Source organism: Pongo pygmaeus, chromosome 11, assembly GCF_028885625.2.
Source record: "Pongo pygmaeus isolate AG05252 chromosome 11, NHGRI_mPonPyg2-v2.0_pri, whole genome shotgun sequence".
NCBI classification, from domain to species: Eukaryota; Metazoa; Chordata; class Mammalia; order Primates; family Hominidae; genus Pongo; species Pongo pygmaeus.
Genome location: NC_072384.2, coordinates 77325815 through 77351325, shown reverse-complemented (window position 1 = coordinate 77351325; position 25511 = coordinate 77325815). Strand labels below are relative to the sequence as shown.

Here is a 25511-nt window from a genome sequence, read left to right as displayed (position 1 = left end):
GAAACATGTTCTTCTTTCTCTACTCAGATCACTCCCCTGGCCTCATTTCTATGTTACCTCTATTTATGTTATGACCTGTGTATAGAAGACTCTGCAATTCTTCACTCCAAACTCCCTAACACTGTAGACCTGTATCTCCAGCTTCCACCTCAAAAACCTTCAGTGTCCTCATTGCTTTCAAAGGAAGTTCTAAACTCGATTTGACTTTCAAGGCCCTCTATAATCTGCCCCCAACCTTTTTTCATTTCTTCCTTCCACTTCTCCCCTACATGATTGGTCTACATCAACCAGACTAGTCTACGCATTACCCTTTGGAACACCCTGTGTAATGCTCCCTGTGCCCTGATTGTATCACCATTCCCACATCGAATCCTGTTCCTCCACTCGCCATCTTCCTGACTGACCATCCTTTAAGATCTGTCTCTTCTATCACTTTTTCTAGGAAGTCTTGTACCATTCGCTTTGAAATGACTCCCTTTGAAAAGCACTGTGGCATTGCATCAGTTAGAATTAGGTTCAATTGTAAGGGCCATTCAAAGCTTAAGACACTAAAAGCTCAAAGAGAATGCTAGAAAGTTAGTGTATAGAACGCTTAGCACTCAGGAAGTCTACTAACACAGCCAGGTCACTCCCTTTATTCTACCTTTAGAAGGCCAGAAATTTATCCTCTGGAGAAATAAAATGAAGAGCTCTGAACTGAGGAGAGGTACAGGGTGGGAATGAGATACAGTGCTCAGAAGAAGGGATTAAGTTAAATGGAACCAGTCTCTGGATTGAAAACCTATAGCCCATAGCCAAGCACTTAGAAGCTAGGAGTCTATAGGCCACACACCCAGGGTTGTCAGATTTAGCAAGTAGAAGTACAGAAAGTCCAGTTACGTTTAAATTTCAGATAAACAATAAATACTTTTTTAGAATAGTTAGATGTCCCATGAAACATTTGGGACATATTTATACTAAAAATTATTTTTTGTATATTTCAGAATAGCTACAAGAGAGGACTTGAAATGTTCCTAACAAGTAGAAATGATAAATATTCAAGGTGACAGATATCCTAAACACCCTGACTTGATCATGGCACATTCTATGCATGTAACAAAATTTCATATGTACCCAATAAATATGTATAAATATTATGTATCAAAAAATATTTTTAAAATAATTATTTTTTATCTGAAACTCAAATGATTTTATCTAGCAATTATACCCCTCCCCGCCACACACAACTCCCATTTAGCTTTTTAATGCCTTACTATTACACACAGAAAACCAAGAATCACGGAACATTTTTTCAGCATCCGATATGAAAGACAGAGGCCAAACAAACAGAAAAAAAAAATGAAATTCAGAGAAAACAGGGAGAGGAAGAAAACAAAACTAAAAACTGTTGTTAGTATTCTCAGAGAGCTAAGATATTGCATCCATGAAACGAGAACAGGATGCTTTTTAAAAATAATAATAGGAGCAACTATGAAAAAGAAAGTGCTTTTGAAAATTGAGAACATGATAGCCAAAATAAAAAAAATCAAATGAAAGCATTAGGAAACACAGGCAAAGGAAAAAAGCCAGCAAAATAGAAAACACTGCTATATTTCATTATATCTCTTGTAGTACTATTTGATTTGTTAACTATGTTCATGCACTACTTTGATAAATATAATTTTTAATTAGTTTAAAATATATACTTGAAAATTAAAATCCCAGCTCTGCCACTAATTAGCTGTGTGTCATCAGATAAATTATTTACTTCTCTGAGCCTTTCTTTCAAGTATAAAATGGAGATAACAGTACCTATGTCATGTCTTAGAAATGGTGACATCTACAACCTCATTTGTTTTATAACCTATCTATTTTGCATGTTTTGTGGCCCTTTGGTTGACTTAAATGTCATGATCTTTCATCTATTTTCTGGATTAATGCTCCTTGATTTGGGATTTATGGAAAGCCTGTATCCTTTTAATGTTTATTGCCTGTCCCTGACACTTGCATGATCTCATGTTACTTTCCTCAAAGTAGAAGCATTTTCCCAAGCCATATTTCCAAGTAACTTCTAAAGAGAGAAAAAAAAAATATCAACACTCAGAGTCCATTTATCAAGCCCTGTTAGGGATTTGACAAATCACTGAGTGACCGCTGGCATGCAGTCAACGAAGTTGGTTGCAACTCGTTTTCTCATTACTCTGTTCTTATCTTAATTCTGCAGCCCTTGCTAATGTTTGCTGACTCCCAAAGAAGCTGACTTGTTCTCATTTCATCAGCGTTATTGTTTTTTGAGGTTCTGAATAGCTGCCCATTCTCTAATCTAGACTTTCAGAGGATTGATTCACTTGCCTGTCTAAAGTTGCATTAAAATATTGCCATATTTTTAGCCAGAACAATCCCTAGGGTTATAATGAGGGGGATAGCAGCTACTACAAACTGTCGCCCAGATGTTTTTATTTAATAAATGTGCAATTGTGGAATCGGAAGGATCTTAGAAATGATGCAATCCAATTCATCTCCTTTTTTGCTGATCAGGCACAGAGGTCCAAATGGTTAAACAGCGTAGCTTAGGTCACATAACTCATTATTGATAAAACTGGAACCCACACCTCCTCTTTCAGGGCTTTTTCTTCAATCACCATGCTTCCCTCTCTAATGGAAGAATCAAGAAATCATTGTCATTTTAATTGGGGATATATTATGTGATAATGTTGACTCTTTCCAGGTGTTCTGTAATCAGTTTAAACACCAGCTTGAGGCCCCTGTGTCCTCTCCCAAAGCAAAGTTGGAGATAAAGGCTTGCATTCAGGTAGTTTAGTTTTGGAAATGACACCAAGAATAAGAGTGAGGGGCTGGGACAGTGAAATGGGGAAGGAGGGAAGCCAGTGAAAGGAAGGACACATTTCTTTGTTGTTCACCACTATGGTCCGCCAGTCTTGATCCTGCAGGGACCATCTGAGAAGTCTCATATATCGCACTTCAAAATTGTCCACCAACCACCATCCTCATCAACCAAATGTCGATCTGTGGGATGTTAACTCTCATGTACTTCCAGGTTGTGTGTGCCTGATGACTGGGCATTCCTGCAGCCATCTCATCCCTGTTCCCACACATGAAGTCAGAGCAGTGCCAGGGCAGAAAGTATGTGATCCACAGGACAGCTGAGGCACTGCGTGTAGCAGCAATGGCAGGAGAGGGGTGGGTGGGCCAAGAGGATATGAGGCTTCCCATACAACTAGTTTCTGGAAGTCTGGATTATTGTTGGTTCTTCTGCCCTGACTACTCAACTCAAAAGTCATGATACAGTTGAAGAAACCAAAAAGGAAGCTCACTGCTTTCCTCCCCTAGAGGGAGAAAGTCACTCTAGGAAAGGGCCAGGCTGGGCAGGGTAGAGCCCTGCCTTTTGGAGACGGGTTTCTGACTCATTCCTAGAGGCAAGATTTCTTGCCATGCTCTAAAAGGAAAAAAATATATGAGATTCATGGAAATGTGGAAAGGCTTTCAAAACATCCACAAAAACTTATGACTTTAATTTCTAAAGACCTTGTGTGTCCTTGGGATTCTACGTCATTCAAATGGCATATGAAAGCAGAATTCACAAGATTAAAATACAAAAACAAACAAAATCCTTAATGTGAATTTCTAAGTTTCACAACCTGAGCCTGGGGGTTAATGATTCATTCTGATTTTCCAACTCACTGAAAACGTTTTCCAGTTACTGCTGAGCAACTTTCTGAAATTGATTTCTGTGCCTGTTTCTGAGTCCCTGCAGTGAATAAGGATTTGATAATTAAGTAGTAATTTCACCAGCTTTGAGAGTCAGATCTCTCTTTGCCTCAGTTTCCTTGTCAGCAACAGGGGTATAGGCATATCACCCATTCTAATCTCCTAGGATCCTTGTGGCAGTGAAAAGAGATTAATTTTATGAAAGAGCTTTGGCAATGTAAAGTACCTTATAAAAAAAGGAATCACTCAGCCAGAAAACTTAATAAAATATGCACCATAAAAGATGATGCTTGTTGGAGTGTGCAGAGAGATCTAAAATTACAAATGTTATAACTTCAAAGGGATGATACAAATGCCCTGTACTATTTATCTGCATGTAAATCAACAAAGATGACCTATGCACCTTCCACTATTAGTAATAAAAACAACAACTAATATTTTTTGAGTGCTTACTTAGGACCTTTATATATACATTATGCCATTCAATAGTGAAAGCAGTCCTATTAAAATAGGTACTATTATTAACGTCAACCTAAAAGAAAGAAGCTGTGGCAAAATTAATATAAGTAGAGAGTTTATTTGGGCCAAGATTGAGGACTGCAACCCCGGAGCATGGATTCAAGTTGCCCTGAATATACAGTCCAATTAGCAGCAGTTACAAGTGGATTTTCAAAAGGAAAGAAGAGGTATTTTCTACATTGTTTACCAAGAATTTACATTAACATAACATAAGCTATTGATTGGCTTTGTTACATTGTCTCTTGTATCACAAATTCTAGGAACATGAAGATAGTGGGTGAGGCAGCTAGTCAGAAACAAAATGACTTTCAACAGTGGCCCCCAAGCATGGGTTAGGGGAGTGGGGAGCATAACTGAAGTCCCATACTCATTACTCTCTGGGCCTGCAAGGAGCTCAGACTGCTCTGAGCTGTTTTTTCTTTTCTCATTAACCCCACAGTACACATGAGGAAACTGAGGTTTGGAGTGATTCAGTAAATTGCTCACAATATTAAATAGTATATCTGGAATTTGAACCAAGTAGTTGGACTCCAAAATGTTCTTAGTTACTCTGCAGTTATATAGTAGTCCAAGAGTACTCAAGGGGAAACTGGGGCCAATCCAGGAAACATTTGGGCATTAGAAACAGCAGAAATTTGAGGATGTAAATGTCTAAAGCTAGTTCCAAACACATTTTGTGTCAGCATGCTAAGTGTTAGCAATTCAACTAATGCCAGGCCCCACCACTGGGAGTGCAGGGTGGATGTGGAGGCTCCAAGTCAGTGATGCTTGGACCCAATCTGGTGGGGCTAAGACTGCAATTAGAGGCTTCTTGTGTGAAGTTGAGCTAAGTTGGTGTACCAGGGGTTGAAAATTCTTTAGCTTTAATACAGTCACAGGGGTTGTTGCTATTGGGTAGCAATAAACAGTTTAGCACGGATCCTCAACAGGTTGTGATTACGTAACACTATATCTCATCCTCTAGGTGCCTGCTCCATGCCCAGCACCATTCTAGGCATTACAGTATCTTCCTGTATCAGCACTGAAATGGAAGCTCTATGAATGCAGACACCTAACTCTTTAGCTCACTCTTGGAACCCACAAAACCTGACACACTGCGTGACATAATGAGTTCTCAAAATAACTTTTTGATACTGAATTATCATATCAATGTGCAAGGTAGATATTGTTAGCTCCATCTGATAAATAGGGAAAACTGGGCTTAAAGAGATTGAGTAATTTGTCCAAAGTCACTAAGTTGTCTGTGATCAGTTCTGCATGACACAATGCCTCAGAGCATGATTTAAGCAAAGAATTTTCCAATAATTCAGATAAATCCACTTGGGTGCTCAATGCTTTTAAGATTGGCTTCCTAAATTAATCAGACTTATCTTCAAATTGAAAATTTGCCACTTCTCTCTGCGATCTACACTCATCAGCAATTATGGAAAATGCCCAGTCTGATGGTTTCTTTGTATTTGTCTCTCAAAAGGGATGCAGTAAATAGCATTTCTCGAAAGCATCTGATGATGACAGAAAAATGCACTAAACTATTTTAAATTGTTCAATGTGATAGTTTGACCAATTCTTTTAAAAATTAGATTAATATCTAGACAATTCATTTTAAAAAATTACAGTGGGAACTCAACCAATGTTTCTACTGCTAGGCAAATATTCATTCATCATTCAACAAAAGTTTATTAAAAGCCAGCTATGTTCAGTGTTCTCAACTTCTACAGTTGCCTGCGCTCAACCAACCCCATACTGGAAAGGGTGAAAGTAAACTGATTAGTAATAAGGTGTTAATGACTGATAGAACTTAAGCCATTACTCTATCCCAAACATTATTATATTTTAACAAAGCCTGATTACTTAACTCATTGAAATTATATATTATTATAACATTAGGACAGCAGCCCCTGTAGTAGGTTGATGGAGGAAGTATTTTGGTAATTCTTGACATATTTCAAAGAATTTTTCCATATACTCATTCCATATCCCCATCCATATGATATCAAAACTGACTAAAAAATGAGAAATGTAGCCAACTAGCACTTCTTAATGGTTTCTTTGTGCCAGGCACTGTGCTAGTTGCTGGGAATGTACAAGCAGATAGGACGCGGTTCTTACCTTCAGGGACTCAGAGCCCAGTGGGGAAGAGCGAAGGCAGCAACATCCAGCAGTGAAGGGCTGTGTGGAAGTGAATGCAGGAGCAGCTGGAGTGCGCTCCATCTAGCCATGGCTTACACAGCTTCTTTGCCTGGTGATTGTGGTTTGAATGAACTGACTGCTAGGGCCTTGTGGTCTCTAATCTTCTGCCATTTTCAACATCTAGAGTAATTCTTATCTTTCTGCTTCCTGCATTTTGCCAGTTTTATTTGGGCCATCAACAAAAGCACAGCATCAAACAGGTCATTCACTCAGGTTCTTGGCAGACCCTTGTATTATCAGTGCTAGTCTGAAGCAGGGAGAAAGTTCACTTCAAAATTAAATAGAACACTTTTTTTCTTTAGTCATAATAACTGGAGTTAACATCTGTATATTAATTTTCTATTCCTCTCCAATGTTTGTATGCAAAAAAAGTCCAGAAATCTCTCTAGAATCTGCATGTAACAATTAATTGCAGATGTATGATTTGCCTGTTGAGCAAGCTGTAAGAAGACCAAAAGCACCCACTCACCCCATCCACACATCCGTGCACCCTGCAACCCCTGCCTGACAACTCTGGAGTTAAAATTGAGGAGAGTTACAGGCCGGGCACCGTGGCTCACGCCTGTAATCCCAGCACTTTGGGAGAACAAGGCAGGTGGATCACCTGAGGTCAGGAGTTTGAGACTAGCCTGACCAGCATGGAGAAACCTGTCTCTACTAAAAATACAAAATTAGCTGGGCATGGTGGTGCATGCCTGTAGTCTCAGCTACTCGGGAGGCTGAGGCAGGAGAATCTCTTGAACCCGGGAGGCAGAGGTTGCGGTGAGCCGAGATCACGCCATTGCACTCCAGCCTGGGTAACAAGAGTGAAACTCCATCTCAAATAAAAAAAAAAAAAAAAGAAATTGAGGAGAGTTACAATGATGATTTGCCACCTCAGCAGTAAAACCTTCCTAATGTTTATGGACTTTTAGTAGATTCAAAGGAGTTAGATGAATAGATAGATAAAGAATATATATACCTAAGTACATGTATAGATACACAAATTTGCAAAAAAATTTCATGATTAAAATGTACACAGAAATGATGATTTCTCATTTTACAAATAAAAGATGCCTTGCAGATAAATTACAAACCAGAAAGATTTTCAATGTGGTGATGGGTGACTGGTAACCAATCTTTAGAATTATTTTTGAAGGTAATTTTAGCAGTTCTGTTCAAATTATGCTTTTTTAAAGACTGCTATTTTTCTGAGTGGGACATATGTCAGGAGAGCAGGATAAAAGCCTAATAAAAACATATCTGATTATAAATGAGATTTTCCAGTAAGTTGCTTTTCACTAGCTGAGGTACTTGCCATTGTCCTTGAAAACCAAGGTTCCCCATGATCTGCGTGAGAAGTTAATGATACAGCTCCTCATGACAAAGAAGTCTGGATTCAGCGGGTATTGTGTATTTTTGTGGATTTTCAAATACTCTTTTTAGCAGCCTCATGCTTCTAAAAATGCCCCCGTTTCTAACATTTCACATATGTTCATGCTGTTTACTCTGTTTAATCTATATACACATATACATTTAGATGCTAACAGAACAGCTGTATAGGCAAACTTGTTCCCAAAAGCACAGTGAATTTCACATTGTTACTTTGTAATGATTATTACTAGGGAGAAGGTCAGAAATACATCACCTGGAGCTGTGAACCACCAATCTGGCCCAGGCTATCTGCAGCTCTTCTTTGGAGCACCCCCTTGTTGATGATGGAAAGAACCCTGTCTGTGTCTGCCTTGATACTTGGTATCGCCTTGGTACAGCAGCCTGTGATGCTGTTACATCGCATGAGGGCTGCTGGCCCCACTGTCCATACACTTACAACATGAAAAGCTATCTGACCCAAAGGTTTATGCTACACATAGTTTACAAAGAGTATCTCAGAGGGCAGAACCGGGAGGCTGGGGACTTGTAATCTACCCAAAAGGAAAAGTTCTTCCTTATAGAAGATTTCAGTCAATACACATGGAAAGGTGGAAATGGAAAAATCATCATCTGGCAAATACCACAGTAGTAATTTTTATTGGCAACGATAGATCTTTCTGTAACTGCCCTGGGACCCTGGACAAGTCACTTAACCTTCCTTCACCTTGAGTTTCCTCACCTATAAAATGAGAGAATTAATAGGAGATTTTTCTCAAAAGTTCCATACAGCCCTACCAGTCTATAACTATAATGAAAACTCAAACAGAGAAAAGAAGTCATTCTATGACCCAACAATTTTACGTATACATGTACATATTCATATATAGAGAGAGAGAACTCACACAAATTCACAAGGAAACATGTACAAGGTGGTTCATAGCTGCATTGTATGTAATAGCAAGAAATATTGGAAATAATATAAATTTTCATCATCCAGGAAATGGGTAAATAAACAGTGGTATAATAATAGATGGAAATAGCATACATCAGTGTGAAGGAATGGCCTAGAATTATATATGACAACATGGGTAACTCTCGCAAGCATTGAATGGAAAAAGCAAGCTGCCAGAGAATACATACACTATTATGACATTATTTGTATAAACTTTTAAAACACATAGAGCAATATTATATATAATTTGCCTAGTAAAATTATAAGGATATACATGATGATGCTTTATACAAAATTTAGAAAATGGTCATTGTATGGTGAGTGGGAGGAAGGCAGAAGCAACAGTTGGGAGGTGCACAGGGCCTCAACAGGACTGGCAGAGCTTTATTTCTAGGCAGGGAGGTAGATGGAAACTCTATGTATGTCCATTGTGTAATTTTTATACCTTTTAAATTTATTAAATATGCACAATAAATTTATTACATGATCTTGCCATATCATCACTTCAAAATCCTTTTTGTAGCCTTGTGAAAATGATTAACTGTATCACCTGAGCTTTCAAGAAGGATTTTTTTCAGGAACTTAAAAAAAATTTAAATGTGGCCAGGCACAATGGCTTATACCTGTAATCCCAGCACTCTGGGAGGCTGAGGTGGGTGGATCGCCTGAGGTCAGGAGTTCGAGACCAGCCTGGCCAACATAGCAAAACACCATCTCTACTAAAAATAAAAAAAATTAGCTAAGCATGGTGGCAGGCACCTGTAATCCCAACTATTCAGGAGGCTGAGGCAGGAGAATCACTTGAACCCGGGAGGCGGAGGTTGTGGTGAGCCAAGATCGCACCATTGCATTCCAGCCTGGGCAACAAGAGTGATACTCCATCTCCAAAAAAAAAAGAATTTACATGTACTTTGGTTTAAACTTTAAAATATCTCTTTGGCTATTTAATATGTGACCAAATACATTACCAGATGTGTTATACATGGTTCCACCAGCGACTACACTTTTCTTTTCTTTTTTTTTCTTTTTTGAAACAGTGTCTCACTCTGTCGCCCAGGCTGGAGTGCAGTGGCATGATCACAGCTCACTGCAGCCTTGACTTCCCAGGCTCAATCTAACCTCCCACCTCAGCCTCCCTAGTAGCTGGGACTACAGGCGCGTGCCTCCACACGTAGCTAATTTTTGTATTTTTTCTAGAGACGGAAGTCCACTTTGTTGCTAAGGCTGGTCTCAAACTACTGGGATCGAGCAATCCTCCTCCCTTGGCCCCCCAAAGCACTGGGATTACAGGCGTGAGCCACTATGCCTGGCCTCTCATGTTTTTCTTGACAAAATTATACAAGTTGATCAGTTCCTCATGATTCCTATTATCCAGAAAGATTCCTAATATCTCCTAAGAACATAATCAAACCTTGGGACGACAGAGTAAGTAGAACCTATCACGAAGTAGCCATCCTTTTGTCTGTGAAGGAAAAATCAAATTAGTATGCTACGTTTTGATATACCCAATGAAAAGGCTCCTCTCACTGTTCCCTAGGAATAGTGGGTGTTCCCTTTTGTCCTAGCGTTGCTAATGTGATGTGAAGTCTATGACTGATTTTGATTCTGTTGATCTAAGACTTTCACACCAGCAACTCTAGCTGTTAAAATTTCTATCATTGGGGAATTTATTCTTATGATGCTGTTTGATTGTTATATCACAGATTTGCATTTTTTAAAGAAAGGAATTTGGGCCGGGCACGATGGCTCATGCCTGTAATCCCAGCACTATGGGAAGCCGAGGTGGGCAGATGACCTGAGGTCGGGAGTTCGAGACTGGCCTGACCAACATGGAGAAACCCCATCTCTACTAAAAATACAAAATTAGCCAGGCCTAGTGGTGCATGCCTGTAATCCCAGCTATTCGGGAGGCTGAGGCAGAGAATCGCTTGAACCCAGGAGAAGCCAGGGGGCAGATCGCGCCTCAGAACCAGTGAGCCAAGATTGCAACATTGCACTCCAGCCTGCACAACAAGAGCAAAACTCCGTCTCAAAAAAAAAAAAAAGGAATTTGTTTTCTGCAATGAGTTAGGCACCCAGAGAACATGCTTTCACTCTGCATCGAAGATGTTATGTTCCCTGTAGTGAACATACTATGGGCAGATACAACAATAGTTAGTGGAAGGTGAGTCAGATGTCGGATGGAAATGGTGTTCTTACTTCCTACAACTTGTTATGTTGCCCGTTTGGTTCAAGTTAGAATCTATTCTGCAAGAATCTGACAGGGCTTTTCTTGAATAGATTTTGTGTTGTTTACTTACCTCAATCTCTCCAAATGGCAACTGTGAAGCCCCTAGAAAAATTAGGATCTAGGTGAAACCAGTGTTTAAAGAGTTTGTTTGTTTAATGATTAGCTTTCTAAAATAATCATTCTCATTCATTCATCAATTCAACGAATATTTACTGAGCTTCTACTACATGTCAGGCATTGTTGTAGATATTGAGGGGCAGAAGTGAACAAAAGTGGGCCAAGCCTTTGTCCTCATGAAGCTTCATTCTAGCGATTTCTTGGAATAACTCATAGAATTGAAACGGCCACCCAGGAGCATATGACGACAAGGAGGATGGCTGACAAGCTTTCAGAAAGTCTTTCACAATCCTCCAGGATCCTCCCAGCCAAGCGAAGTGCCTTCCTCCGTGCTCCAAGGACACCCTGGATGTATCTTAGCTGCTTGGGGCAGCTGTTATTTTAACCTGTTGTGTTTGTATCCCAGCTCTGCCACTCACCATCTGTGAAATCTTGAGCCAGGTACTCACCCTTCTGAGCTTAATCACAGTAACTAATCCTTACTGATAACCTAATTTTGCCAGGCAATCTGCTAAATGTTTTACGTAAATCATTTCATTTGATCCTCCCATCAGCCCTACAAAGGTAGATCCCATTACCATAACTCTTTTACTAATAAGAAAACTGAAGTCCAGCAAGGTTAAGTAACCTACTCAAGGTCAGTTATGTGAGTAGTGAGTGCCAGACCCCATTAAGTCTGCCAGGAACACAGTAAAGACCCAGTGAATATCAACTTCATCAGGGCTGGAACTAGGGTGAAGTAAGTGAGGTGAGTGGTTCAAGTACAAGTTCAGATCTTGTCTTTATTTAGAATGTTGTTGTGTTCATTATGGATGTTTTACATTTATTTTTATTTTGTTAAATATCGCATTAAAATATTTATCTTGATAACTAAGTTTTTTGGCACTCACTGCAGTTTTGTGCCCCAGGTGAGTGCCTGTCTCACATCACTCTAGTCCCAATATTATTATTCTCATTAATATTACATTTAAAGAGGGAATTACCTATTTATTTGTTGGTAGCCCTGGCTAAACTCAGAGACATTTAAAAATAACTCCCAATTGTAGGAAGAATCAATATCATGAAAATGGCCATCCTTCCCAAGGTAATTTACAGATTCAATGCCATCCCCATCAAGCTACCAATGACTTTCTTCACAGAATTGGAAAAAACTACTCTAAAGTTCATATGGAACCAAAAAAGAGCCCGCATCGCCAAGTCAATCCTAAGCCAAAAGAACAAAGCTGGAGGCATCACACTACCTGACTTCAAACTATACTACAAGGCTACAGTAACCAAAACAGCATGGTACTGGTACCAAAACAGAGATATAGATCAATGGAACAGAACAGAGCCGTCAGAAATAATGCCACATATCTACAAGTATCTGATCTTTGACAAACCTGACAAAAACAAGAAATGGGGAAAGGATTCCCTATTTAATAAATGGTGCTGGGAAAACTGGCTAGCCATATGTAGAAAGCTGAAACTGGATCCCTTCCTTACACCTTATACAAAAATCAATTCAAGATGGATTAAAGACTTAAATGTTAGACCTAAAACCATAAAAACCCTAGAAGAAAACCTAGGCATTACCATTCAGGACATAGGCATGGGCAAGGACTTCATGTCTAAAACACCAAAAGCAATGGCAACAAAAGCCAAAATTGACAAATGGGATCTAATTAAACTCAAGAGCTTCTGCACAGCAAAAGAAACTACCATCAGAGTGAACAGGCAACCTACAAAATGGGAGAAAATTTTTGCAACCTACTCATCTGACAAAGGGCTAATATCCAGAATCTACAATGAACTCCAACAAATTTACAAGAAAAAAACAAACAACCCCATCAAAAAGTGGGCGAAGGACATGAACAGACACTTCTCAAAAGAAGACATTTATGCAGCCAAAAAACACATGAAAAAATGCTCACCATCACTGGTCATCAGAGAAATGCAAATCAAAACCACAATGAGATACCATCTCACACCAGTTAGAATGGCAATCATTAAAATGTCAGGAAACAACAGGTGCTGGAGAGGATGTGGAGAAATAGGAACACTTTTACACTGTTGGTGGGACTGTAAACTAGTTCAACCCTTGTGGAAGTCAGTGTGGCGATTCCTCAGGGATCTAGAACTACAAATTCCATTCGACCCAGCCATCCCATTACTGGGTATATACCCAAAGGACTATAAATCATGCTGCTATAAAGACACATGCACACGTATGTTTATTGCGGCATTATTCACAATAGCAAAGACTTGGAACCAACCCAAATGTCCAACAATGATAGGCTGGATTAAGAAAATGTGGCACATATACACCATGGAATACTATGCAGCCATAAAAAATGATGAGTTCACGTCCTTTGTAGGGACATGGATGAAATTGGAAATCATCATTCTCAGTAAACTATCGCAAGAACAAAAAACCAAACACCGCATATTCTCACTCATAGGTGGGAATTGAACAATGAGAACACATGGACACAGGAAGGGGAACATCACACTCTGGGGACTGTTGTGGGGTGGGGGGAGGGGGGAGGGATAGCATTGGGAGATATACCTAATGCGAGATGACGAGTTGGTGGGTGCAGCGCACCAGCATGGCACATGTATACATATGTAACTTACCTGCACATTGCGCACATGTACCATAAAACCTAAAGTATAATAATAATAATAATAATAATAAAAGAAAAAAAAAAAAGAAAGAAAAAAAAAATAAAAATAACTCCCAATTATCTTGTGACCATAAAGCCTAATAAGGACTTGTTACAGAGTACATGTTCAATAAATACTTGTTAGACTTCACAATAATTTGAAAAAAAGATGAATTTCTATGTAGTGAGAGGAGAAAACTGGGCAAACTGTTAGATCTCTATTAGTCCAGTTAGTCCACTTTGTATTATTGTTGGCAGTAATAGTATTAATATTGTTTACAAATTAACCATAGCTTCAGGTATTGAGTATCTAACAGGGCCAACTGTTTAGTGCACCTTATCTCAATTTCTCACTACAAAGCTGGAAACTGAGGCTCAGCAATGTGAAGTTACTCACCCAAGATCACACAGCTAATAAGTGACAGTCAGCATTAAGCCAGGTCGGTGTGGGTCCAAACCTGGGCTCTTTCCACTCCACCACTTCCCTTTCTATTTCACTTCACAGTCAGTGATGCTAGTGTTGTAGAAAAAACTGGGTTCTTGTCACACAACCAGGAAAGATTAGACAAGCAGACACTTTGAAGGGTGAGAGGTTATGGAATTTATTGGGCAAAAAGGAAAAAGACTCAGCAAAGCAAGAGAGGTTCCTGTTAACAGGCCCCCATCTCACAGACTGAATCCCAGGTTCCCACACAGGAACAGAAGGGGCCAGGCTCCTCCCTACTGCAAACAGCGCAAACTTCCCGAGGCCTCACCCATCCTCCCAATGTGCAGGTGGGTTGGAGATTCTCCGGGGAGCCCGTTTTACTTGGCTATCTCAGTAATATGAAAAAGACACGACCATTGGTCATGAAGAAGGGAATGGATCAAGTGAAGAAGATAAGAAAGTTGTATGAAGAAAAGAAATGTATACACCTGCCCACCCAAAGTAGAAGGAGTTCCTGGGCCCTTCTGTGTAATTGGGTTATGCCATCTCTCCAGTTGCTGTAAGGTTGTCTTGGAGATTCTTCCAGGCTGTATGTAGTATGGCCTTGACCTGCATCATCTTGAAACGATAGATCCAGGACCTGTCTTTGTGTCTCTAATACAGAAGTGAGCTATACATTTGTCTTCCTGACCTGTCTCCTTTCAAGTAATTTTAGTAGTTAGTCTGACCCATTGGCAAGAAATCCACACAGTTGGTCAGTTGGTGAAAAGCACCCCAGGCCAGACACGGAGGAGCCAGTTGTTCTCAACCTCTTGTCCTTTGTCCCCCAGTACAGAGGGTCAGCACTAAGTTTCTGAGATCCTAGTCTGATTTCTACCATAAATTGTATGTCATGGTGGTATTTTCCAAAGTGTAGTTTTTGAAACATCAGTACTATGTGGAATTTTGTGATGAAATAAGGTTAAACAGGCTTTTCTACCTCCATATTTCTCAGAGACTTCAAAGGCTAATATAGATGGTGTCTCCAAGAGAGATATATTAAGGGCAGCATTTCTCAAACCTACTTGGCCAGGAACGTCTTCACATGGAGCACCTCTTAAGTCTAGCATTTTGAGAGATGCGCTTTGGGAAATGGTGTGTTAGGATCTCTTAAATATTCTCTCATTAGCAAGTGCCAAGAGGATGAAAACCTGGGAGGTGATTCTTACATCAAAATGGTGATGTCCTCTTTTTTTCCTTTTCTCACTAAAACTGAAAATCATCTAACTGAAATATTCCTTGCTTGTCTTTTCCATATCTACGCATCTCCAAATGGATTTCCATGGGTGTATGTGTGAGTTGTAAACCAAAAAGTGTCTGTGACAGGTCTTAATCAATTTAGAAGTTTATTTTGCCAAGGTTAAGGACATGCCCGTGACACAGACTCAGAAAGTCCTGAGAACATAGGCCCAAGGCAGCTGGGCTACAGCTTGGTTTTATATGTTTTAGGGAGACATAAGACATCAATCAATACATGTATGATGTACGTTGCTTCAGTCAGGAAAGGCGGAACATCTTGAAGTGGGGAGTGGCTTCCAGGTCATAGATGGATTCAAAGATTTCCTGATTGGCAGTTATTTGAAAGGGTTTATCTAAAGACCTGGAATCAGTAGAAGGGAGTGTCTGGGTTAAGATAAGGGGTTGTGGAGACCAATGTTTTTGTTATGCAGATGAAGCCTCCAAGTAGCAGCCTTCGAGAATAAATTGTAAATATTTCTTATCAGACTTTAAAAGGTGCCAAGCTCTTATTTAATTCTCCCCTGGATTAGGAAAAAGACCTGGAAAGGGAAGGGGATTCTCTACAGAATGTAGATTTTCTCCAAAAGAGACAGCTTTGCAAGGCCATTTCAAAATATGTCAAATAAATATATTTTGGGATAAAATACTTTGATTTCTTTTAGGGCCTGCTATCTGTCATGTTGGTATCTTATTGCTACAAAGAGTCTGCTTTGTCAGTCTTAAGGTCTCTGTTTTAATGTTAATGCTGGTCAGCTGTACCTGAATTCCAAAAGGGAGGAAGGAATAATGAGGCATGTCCAACTCCCACTTCCCATCATGGCCTGTACTAGCATTTCAGATTAATTTAGGAATGCCCTTGGCCAAGAGCAGAAGTCCATTTATTTGGTTAGGGGCTTAGAATTTTATTTTTGGTTTACAGTGTCAAGCACTTAAAATGTTCAGACACTATGCTACATGCTTTCCACATGTCATTCATTTAATCCTCACAGTAACTCTATGAGTTAGCAACTGAAATCCCCGTGTTAGAGATTAAGAAATTGAGACTCAGAGGATTTAATTAACTTTCCAAAGTTGTACAGCAAGTGAGTTGCTGAGTGAGTTTTTAAACACAGTTACTTTCAGACTTCATAGCCTATGCGTTTAAGCACTGAAATGGTGAAATAGTTATTTTCTAACCTGGAAAAAAATATATTTATCTTGAATTTACTACCAGGGAGTTTATCTTATCTTGGATCATCATGCAGCTCAATTCTTTGTTGGATGATAAAAGAACATTCTAGAATTGTCCCCACTTTTTATTTGTCCTTGCCTCCCTTCTCTGACTTTCAGTAAGTGTCACAAGGGCTTCACAGCACATAATCCTAAATGCTGCACCACATTGTTTTCTGTTTTATGGCTCTATAATCTCCTCCGTTGTAAATACATTCAGAAATGATTGTGGCTTTTCCTTGAAGTCTCAACATTTTTTAGAAAGTGATTTATTTTGATAGTGCTTTAGCCTCATGATTTCAAATATTAAGTTACTTGGTTCAGGTGGTCTTATGTTTTTCCCATAAATGTATTTATGTCACCCCACAGACTGGGAAATCTCATTCCAGTTTTTTTTTTCTTTCTTTCTTCATTTGATTTTCCTGCAGGAGGAGAACTGAATTCTTTGAACTTGTCAGTAAAGGAGAATATGATTGGAACATCAAAAACCATCGTGATATATTTCGGTAAGAAAAAGCTCTTGTTTATGTGTTTCTTCATTATTTGGACATTTAGTCCAAATAAATTTTCTGACAGTACTAAGAGCATAGAAGTGATTTTTAAAGTAACAAATCTTAGCTTACATTCAAAACATTCAGAGATCAGTTGAATAACTAGAGAAATTACTGAGAATGTCTTTTCATCTTATAATTTATTTTTGTCTCAAAAATCTGCCATCAAAATTAGAAAATGAAGTTCAAATTGGTTCAGTTTTGGCAAGCCATGATTTCTTCTGTTTCCTGGGGAAGTAGGGGTGCAAGTTGGGTGGACAAGGAATTTTTGCATCCTAGAAATCAGAGTTACATAGCACAAAGGAAGTGGGGAGTAACTTTTGCTTTTCTTTAGAGACAATAGGCATTGCGGATAGATAACCAGTCAGAACAATATTGGAGGTGGAGATAAGGAGTCTGTTCTAGCCTTTGCCTGGGACGTCTTGCAAGTTGTTTAGAAAGGACAGTAGCAACCCACTCTGTTTATGGGGCAAATTTTAGCCTCTCTTGCAGCCACTCCAGAGAGTGAGCACTATTCCTCTTTCTCTCATACCCCATCCTTCCACTCTCTCTACCTCAACCACCCCAGACCTTCTGCTGTCTTATTCCTGTTCTAACATTGCTAAGTTTTGCTGGGAGAGCTCGTGAGGCCAGGGTTAGGGCACACTGGGTCTGCTCCACAACCAGGCAACTACTGGATTACCCCAAGCGGAAACCTTGACATAATCCTGCCATATCTGCTATATAAAATCTCTGGCACCATCTTCTGAACACAGGCCACTGCCTGCCCCACCCTCTGTAGCTGTCCTCATGTCACCTTCCTGCAGCCCTCTCCCCAGAGGGCTCTAGATTTTTTCCTCTATACTTTAATATTCCTCTGTATTATCTTTACAGACCTTTTTCTTCATTTTTCATCTTCAAGACCAGCCCCTCCACTGGTGCCCTAATTCCATTCCTTCCACCTCCCCACCCCCCACCCCAACCTGGCTCTATCAATCATGCTCCTTCAGCTTCCATTTTCAAAATCTGTTTTATTAATCATGACCTTTCCAGACCTAAAAACACACTTCTGCCTCCCCAATCAAAAAGTCATCCCTACAAGCTGCCTTTTCTCCAGGCCCCCTCATAGTTTTCTCCTTCCCTTCACTCCCACACTTCCTAATTTCTTGTAAGGCAATTTCTTTCTTTTTGTATAATTTTTAATGCCATGAGTAATTATATGAATATATATTTTCTGTAACAAATCAAACATTGCTAATAAGCCCCCAGATTTCCTTTGAGCTCAACCCCCAATTCCCATACTGGTTGCACAGCTGTATTTTGTTATTAGTGTATTGTGTTTTTCCAGACCATTTCCAAAGCATTTACATACACATGTACCCTTAGGAAAAATACTGTTTAGTGTGTATTTTGATTGTCTATTTTAACATAAATTGTATATTTACATACCAATGTGAACCTGGTTTTCCACTCAACTACATGCTTTGGAATTCTTTACATGTTTTTACCTCATCATCTTTTATCGTTGCACAGTATTCCAAAATACAGATATACCACAGAGTATTTATCTATTCCTTACTGAGGAATTAAGTCTATACTATGTGATTTCTGCTTCTGTTGAACCACAGTCACCTTCCAAGTATTAAAAGCTACAACCTTTGTTCTCTTCAGCTTCCTGATCTCTTTATAGCCCCTAATTGTGTTGAGCTCTCTTTTCTTAAAACCCTCTACAGCCTTGGATTCTGCAAAGCCATATCTGCTTCTGGATTCTCTCCTTTATTTCTGACTCTTTCGTTCTTAGTCTTTTCTAGCCCTTCTTCCCCCCACCATATACTAAACAGAACCGTCCCCCAAGGATGTATTTTTTATTCTCTTCTCTTTTTCCTCAGCATCCTTCTAGTGTCACTACTATCTCTTCTCAAATGACTCCCAGCCCTTTTCTTGGGCTTAGCCTCTCTTCTGAGCTCTTTTCCTGAAATGCCATTTCTCACTCAGTTTCTCTACCTAGATATTTTCCTACAGAGATTTTCAAACTGTTTTGACAAGGAACCCCATATGGAAGAAATATCTTATTTGGAAGCATGTTACATAAAATGGAGGTGCTCTGGGTTCTCCCCTCTCCCCTCATCTGCCCTCCCTCCCCCATTTCATGGTTACACTCTGACCACCTTGCACCAAGGGTGGTGCTCTAAGGGAGAACCATCTGTAGAGAATTTTAAAATAGTAATAAAACCAACTAAAAGTCAGTCTGCTTTTTATTACCACCATGTGCCAGCAATTCTAAATAGTCAATGGTGAGATATACCTCCTAAGAAATGTCTTTTATTGGTATAAATTCCAAACAATTGCTGAGGTTACTGTTAAGATAAAAATAATTGATATGAAAGCTTCAAATAAGCACGTTTATTATTTATCCTTTCCTTGCACACGTAATGTAAATTAATTCTAAGAGTGTCCATGCATACAGCTGGCTCTTGACATAGGTAGATGCAGCTATACATTTTCAATAGTAAGTTCCTAACTGTTCAGAACTTCTCAAACTCTCTGGGTGTCGTTTGTGTTTCCAACCTTGCAGAACTCATATTCCTGCTTTCAAAGACTATATTCAGAATAAACAATGATAGCCCAGTGATGGTAAAGATGAAGACATATAACTTGAGATACTTTCATTCTGTCATGTTATGTGATCATTCGTGGGTTTCATTCATGTTTAAAATTTAAAACAGTGAAATAAGCGCAAACTGCAAAGTGTCATATTTTTGTTTGGCAAGTGCAGATTTCAGTCTACACACAATCTTTGTACTCAATTTAAATATATCTTTAACATTAAAATTTGTTCATTTTAAATTGTTTTACAACTACAGAACAAATCAAGAAGATAATGATTGTCACAAGATTATTATTGAAATAATGTTGGCATATAGAGGAGAGGTATGTTAACTCACTGTAAATTGAACTAGAATTATAGGGACCTCAGTCTAAAACAGTTGGTAAAAACTCTCTCCCTGGTCTTTTACTCTCAAAAAGATCTTTCACTTCTTGAAGAGTCTTAATCTAAAAAATAAGATAGAACTGCTCATTTGTTTTCTTCAGTTCTTCCTTTGCAATCTTCCATCCCTGTGCCTCCCTTCCCACTCTCCCTTCCTTGTTTTAGGCTCCTATCAATTTATATCTCCAATGAGTCTCCTTCCTTCCACCCTCTCCTTCTTCAAACCATCCTCACATCCACCACCTAAAGTTTCCTCCCTAAAGGTCTATCCAGGTCCCTCCTGAGTCCTCAGGCTTAGTTGACTCCCCAGTGCCAGATGGACAAAGGTTGCAGCCACTCTACCCGTCCTACCTCTCAGCCTGTCCTGTCTCCTTTCTCTGCATGGACTTCTTGCTCCACTGTATTCATTGAAGTAGAGATTCTTCTGTCAGGAAAAGGATTCCAATCCCAGCTTTGACACTTAATAACTGTACAACCTTGTGCAAGTTACCTAAAGTTTCTGAGCCTTATTTTTTTAACTTTAATAAGAGATAATAATAGTATCACTACCACATATAGAGACTGAGTCAATCACCCTGTGGAGGCTTCCCAATAAGTGGTAGCTATTAGAATTATCATCTGAGCACCTAGCAGATACTCAGTAAACTTGTTGATCAACTGATTAATGGCGATATGCATTTGAAGAGTAAGTTTCAAATTATCAACTGGACAGAACCTAAGTAATTATCCACATTATGATACAAATAGGCAACCTCATAGAGATTATTTGCTATGCAGGAGAGATGCTGAGAAATCCAATGCTTTAGCCAGTCTTGTCCCCCTCCAGTACTGTCAGCATCCGTGTGTTGTAAGAGGGCATCTGGTAGCTTTGTGATAGGCACAGAATCCTGAATCCTTTACTCACCTTGGGAAGGGAAAATGACTTAATCTCTGCGTGCTTCTGTTTACTTATCTGTAAAATAAGGATAATAGCAACTACCTCTGGGGTGGTGATGACGATTCATTTAGTTAGTAGTTTAGTTAGCAGTTGGTTAGTAAAGCACTTAGTACAGAAGCAGACACACAGTAAGCAGTGTAGAAATGCCTGATATAGAAGGTCAAAAATGAATAGACTGATGTGTCTCCCTTTGCGTAGTTCTTAACACAGGGATGTTTGGAATTAGAGGTTTCATCAATGCTGCTCGAGTTGAGAGGGCTGCTGATGCCGGTGCCGCCTGGTTGTGCCTTGAATGACCTATTGTTATCTGTGACCCTGCCTTGTTCCCTGGAGGAGTTTCCTGTGGGGGGACCCCCCTGCCATCTAAGTATGCTCTGCCATCTGGGCAGCAGACATGTTTCCAAGGCATTAGATCTGGCAGGGTATGAAATGTTAACACCGGACATCAGGACAGCCCTCTGACCTTTGGTTGCATACCCCTTTCTTCCAAAAGCAGTTAGCCAAGATGTGGTTTCCCAGCTCAAATCCTATGTTACTTTTCATCACATTCTGCTGGTTTTCAGCACAAAGAAAGCAGATTTGAGACAGAGTGTGCCTTATTTTTCCTCCTCCCACCACATTAAATTATATATAAGCACCAGAGCTATCTACAATTTGAATTGTTCCCCGTGTTTCCATGGTTCAGTGTGAATTATGGTTAACCCTGCCCCTCAAAACTCTGATTCAGACCATTCCTGTGCTTTCTTATGTGCCCAAATTAATGAAAGCTGGAGCTGAGTATGTTTCTTCTTCATAATGCTTATAAACCATGGTTGGAGCCAGGTAGTAAACTGGAGTGAAACGATATGGCTCTTGCCCATAAATCTTAGCTCTGTAGAGCGGATGAAAATGAAGGAGCCCCTTATGTGGCATGTGCCTTGCCTCTTTGGTGTGGGTTTTCTTTTGTTCCCATCAATCAATGATAAGTTGGTAAGTAGTTTCATCAGCCATGTATACAGTGTTATATACTGATTCTCTCGCTTATAGTTTAAAAAAACCCAACAACATTGTCCATTATAAATTATTTTAAGCAGAGCTTGCTTAGCTCAGGTGTACAGAAAGTAGTGCTTTGCTTTCCTTGATTTGCTGCAGACAAAACAAAAGGGCCACCAGAGGATGTGTGAGAGCTTTGTCTTCCTAAGCAGCGTGGCCACACGATGGAGATGCTGAACACAGGGACTATAAACAGTGCTGCCCCTTGTTGAGGAAAGGAAGATGTGAGCTGGCCTCATTTCCATTTTATTTTATTTATTTATGTATCTAGGACGGGTTTGTTTAGGAATGCAACAAAAGGTTATTCAGGCTGTTTTGTTTGGTTCTGTTTTTCAGATCAATGTTAATGACAGCCTGTGACCTTGGAGCCGTGACCAAACCGTGGGAGATCTCGAGACAGGCAAGTGGTGATTAATGGCAGGGCTCAGCAGAGGAGGGACTGGGGGGGTAAGGGGGACACAATATTCCCAGAGCCCTGACTACCAGGCACTGAAACCCTAGTCAATTTGCATCAGTATTAACATGGTGTAAAAAATAGCAGGAGGCTTAGGCACGACATAGTTTATTGCACAGCCCTTTTTTTTTTTTTATCGTGCTTTCACTAAGCAATAGTATTTCTGACTCTGTAAGATATTTTTAATGCGCGAAATCTGAATAATACATTGACCATTAAGGCAAGAGTTTCAAAGATAGGATTTTTGGCAAGATAATCACGTCTTAGTACAAGGTCTTGTGGTTTTTTTTATATCTGAAAATAAAAGGCGGCAAAAAGGAAATTATATTTTTCTTTTCAAAGATAGGATTTTTGGCAAGATAATCACGTCTTAGTACAAGGTCTTGTTTTTTTTTATATCTGAAAATAAAAGGAGGCAAAAAGGAAATTATATTTTTCTTTTTAAATATTATTTAGATATCAGAAACCTCTGTGGTCAAAATATGCAGTATCCAATTTAACTTGCAGAAAAACAAACCATGCCTTTACCACCTATCTGATTTCTCTGCCACAAAGCATTAGTTCTATAAGAATAGTTTTCTTTTTTTTTTTGCATTTTATTATTATTATTATTATACTTTAGGTTTTAGGGTACATGTGCGCATTGTGCAGGTTAGTTACATATGTATACATGTGCCATGCTGGTGCGCTGCACCCAAGAATAGTTTTCAATTTAAGTAACTACCCAACTTAAGATCAGGGATTACTGATAGTATTTAGAGGTTAATCATTATGTACGTTTTATGATGCACCTACTGTCTGGGGTCCAAAACAGTAACTTGGCATCTAAAGACTTGACATTTTAGGGAAAATAAGATACATTTCCATATCAATAAATAACTAATATTTATTGACTGCTTTACATATATTATCTCATTTAATCCTTAAAATTGTAGTCAGCTGAATAATGGCCGCCCAAAGATATCAGGTCCTAATCTCTGGAACCTGTAAACATTACCGTCAAAGGAAAGAGTATCTTTGCAAATGTGATTAAGCATCTCAACTGCAGACTGATCCTAGATTATCCAGGTGTGCCCTACATCCAATAACAAATGTCCTTATAAGAGGGAGCTGGGGGAAATTACACACTCAGAAGAAGGCAATGTGAAGACAAGGCAGGGACTGCAGTGATGCAGCCGTGAGCAAAGGAAAACTGGAAGAGGTAAGGAACGAATTCTCTCCAAGAGCCTCCAGAGGGAGCACATCCCTGCTGACACCTCGATTTCTGCCCAGTGAACTGATGTAGAACTCCCGGCCTCCAGAACTATGACAGAATACACTCCTGTCGTTTTGGCCACTAACTTTATGGTAATTTACAGCAGCCTTAGGAAACTAATATAGTTATTATCCCCATTTCACAAATGGGAAAAGTGAGGGTTAGAAAGGATAAGAAGCCTGAGTTTAAACAGCTTGTAGGTGGCGGAGCTAGGTATAGATTCTAGCAGATTAGGCTCCAAAGCTTTCATTCTTAGCAGTGTTTTATGGGTTCCTTCACAGGATGCATCAGTCAGCATTTTTAATTGATGCAAGTGTATCCACAGAATAGGCTATGTTATCATTTTACCCAAAATCTTAGTGGCTTTAAATAACCAATTGCTCACGAACATGGGCACCTAGGGTTGGCAGGCGCCACTTTGTCCTTATTCTGTATTGGGGCTGAAGGAACAGCCACTACCTAGATCATTCTGACAGAGGCCCTGGAAGGTCTCGCACTGGCAATTAAATGCCTCCCGCAACAATTCATCAGCCAGAACTTGTCACGTGACCCCACCCAACCAGGAAGTACCATCCTTCTATTTGCTCAGAAAGGAGAAAGCCAGAAATAGTGAATGCATGACTACCAGAATTTGCCCTTCTCATCACCAAACATATGATTCATTCTCCCTCCAGCAGACAAAATATACCCATCCTTCCTCCAATAAAGACAACCCAAATGTCCCATCAGTCATGGCATCAAACTCTTAAGTCCAGGATCTCTGGGAGATACATGCTAGTCTCTACAACAGATCTGGATGCAGATTAAAGACCTACACACACCCAAAATACAGCATCCAACATACACTCAAAGACAAATACCAATTATAACACTCCCATTTGGAAAGGGAAGAGATGAGTGATATTCATAGCAATGTGGAGTGGTGCGTGGTCCATGGCAACTCCAAAATCCCGCTGGGTACTCACTGTGAGATGTTCTACCATGCAGGGGACCCTGATTCTCTGGGAGATGCTCTCCAGTTCCTTTTTCCCTTGACCTTTCAATCCTCCCTGGGAAATTATTCCTTTCCCATCACCCTTCTTAGCTCTATCTGAAGTTCAAACTGCCTTCTTCTCACCTAAAGAAGGTTGAAGTCCCAACACTTGTTTTGTGTAATCATGGGCTTAGGGTTTCTTTAGCACCAAAACTCTCTTGTACGTTTAGTCAGCTTTTTATGTTTTTGATTCAAGTCCTTTCCATTTGCCCATAACCACATCCACATTCCATACAAACATCTTAGATTTTCTGTATTTATTTGCTTGTTTACATTTAGGAATAAAGAAATGTGGCAAATATATTTATTTCTTTCTCTCTTCTGGCTTAATTCCTAGTGCCTTGGGCCTAACGGGCTTCAGTGAGAGAACCATATAGGTAAATCATTTCGTTGAGCCATTTTTGTCCAGTTAGAAGGACATGCTGCAAACTACCTAATTCATTCAGATTCTAACTCTAGGTGTCTTGGCAGTACCTTTGATTTGATTCTTATTACAAAGCTGAGTCCTAATCAAACTTTGTCAAAGTGTATCGCAATTTTCATTTTCATAGTTTGGAATTGAGAAGCAATTTTATCTTCCATCCCTGCAAGTCCCTGAATTTGTGACTATTTCCATTTCCTTTCATTCCTGGGTATAAGCCTGTTCCTCCTTT

General features: G+C 39.5%; 1 protein-coding gene and 1 long non-coding RNA gene across 3 annotated transcripts in view; one reads left to right on the top strand and one right to left on the bottom strand.

The window, feature by feature from the left end:
• LOC129031704 (uncharacterized) overlaps window positions 1-24894 on the bottom strand; it is a 52067-nt gene extending 27173 nt beyond the window's left edge. The window contains exon 1 of the long non-coding RNA XR_008501096.1: window positions 24791-24894. This is a non-coding gene — a long non-coding RNA (uncharacterized LOC129031704). The remainder of the gene's footprint in view (window positions 1-24790) is intronic.
• PDE11A (phosphodiesterase 11A) overlaps window positions 1-25511 on the top strand; it is a 466208-nt gene that overhangs the window by 391160 nt on the left and 49537 nt on the right. For both annotated transcript variants that reach the window (XM_054478305.1, XM_054478303.1), the window contains exons 16-17: window positions 17057-17134; window positions 22453-22516. In XM_054478305.1, the coding sequence (XP_054334280.1) occupies window positions 17057-17134; window positions 22453-22516 (142 nt within the window). The remainder of the gene's footprint in view (window positions 1-17056; window positions 17135-22452; window positions 22517-25511) is intronic.